Here is a 1,397-nt window from a genome sequence, read left to right as displayed (position 1 = left end):
GGGCCATTTAGTAGGCAGCGTGCAGTAGAGGCGCAGGGCTCGATGAGAGAAAATAGAGTCACAGACAGCGTCAGAGTACGGCTTTAGTCAGTAGGGCAGTGCCATTTCACTCTGACACGCTAATCTTGAAAACGTCTCCAACGGAGCTCCGTGTCGCTTCCAGCGCCCTCCCCCGCGCTCTCTGCGGCCATGGCCGATGCTCCTAGGAAGAGAGGTCATCCGGCTACCGCGAGAGCGACCCAACTCGTCGACATCGTCCGATGATGGTGCCGCAAAGTCAGCCTTCGGAGGCTATCGTGGCGTCGAGCCGGCAGTAGCCGTGACATGTGGTTCCACCACCCCTCGTAGGCTTTGCCTCTGACCGCCACCGTTCCCAGGCTACCTTATGGGATGGAAAGGAAGGCTCGGCGAGCGTATAGAAGCGTGCTCGACCTCGTCGTGGCAACCTGTATGGCAGCGCTGGTAGGCGCGATGAGCGTCGTGCCACCTGACCCGAGACGGGTCGCAGGCGTCGTACCGAGCGCGTCGAGAACGTGTCCTGATGTGATCTGCACGGGTGAGTCACGTCGGCGTCAAAGGAGCGACGTGCGACCTGTCAGAGCTTGATCTCCGATCTCAGCGGCGTCGAGTCTCGTCTCCGGCGCGCAAGCCCGTCCACTCGGCGGGGTCGCAGCTGCCTCTGGAAGGCACCGAGAGGTACATTTTTCGCGCAATGGTCAAAATCAAGGTTTTGTAACGCGGGCTGTGCCACAGTGAAATTGGCACTAGGACTAGCCTAGAGTAATTTACAGAGAGCACTCTCGTTTTGAGTCAGAGGACACAGAGCTGCGACCCAGACGCACTCTCGGGAGACATCACACGCGTGAGTGTATCAACAGCTGTGTGAACACACAAGGCGTCGAACTGGCGTTGATTCTTTGTGGTTTAAAAAAAGACCCGCAGTCATTCAGGGCAGCGCTCCGAGCTGCTTCATCGCCGCCGCGAACTCGTCGTAGGAGGAGCTGTCCGGCGCCGCGCCGCCGCTCGCCGCCTCGGCGGGAGGGGCGGGCTGCTCCGGCTGAGCGGCTGCCGCGGCGGGCGCCCTCCCCTCTGGCTGCGGGAGCGCCGCCTCGGGCTCGAAGGGGGCAGAGGCGACGGGGACCGGCCGCGGCCTCGCCACTGCAGGCCGTTGCACGCGGACCGCCGTCGGCATCATCTGCGGGCGCAAGCTGGCCGGCAGCGCCTTGCGTTGCGGCGGCAGCTTCGGGCCTTGCTGCGGCTCGCTGACCAGCTGGGGCTCGCGCTGGACTTGCAGCGCTGGCTGCGGCGCCGGCTGCATCTGCATCTGGCCCTGCATCTGCTGCTGCGGTTGTTGCTGCTGCGGCTGCGACGGCGGCGGCTGCTGCATCTGCAAGTGT

The 1,397-nt window shown here is 63.8% G+C and overlaps 1 protein-coding gene across 1 annotated transcript; it reads right to left on the bottom strand.

Moving 5' to 3' along the window:
• Positions 1-946: 946 nt before the first annotated feature.
• On the bottom strand, positions 947-1,387 carry EMIHUDRAFT_116986 (hypothetical protein; the record flags this gene model as incomplete). The annotated part of the gene is made up of 1 exon (XM_005774265.1): positions 947-1,387. The coding sequence occupies one exon, from the start codon at positions 1,385-1,387 to the stop codon at positions 947-949; it is 441 nt and encodes a 146-aa protein (XP_005774322.1).
• Positions 1,388-1,397: the final 10 nt, after the last annotated feature.

Source organism: Emiliania huxleyi, assembly GCF_000372725.1.
Source record: "Emiliania huxleyi CCMP1516 unplaced genomic scaffold EMIHUscaffold_316, whole genome shotgun sequence".
Lineage (NCBI taxonomy): Eukaryota > Haptophyta > Isochrysidales > Noelaerhabdaceae > Emiliania > Emiliania huxleyi.
Note: the sequence above shows the minus strand (reverse complement) of the source record. Positions and strands in the feature narration are given on the sequence as shown.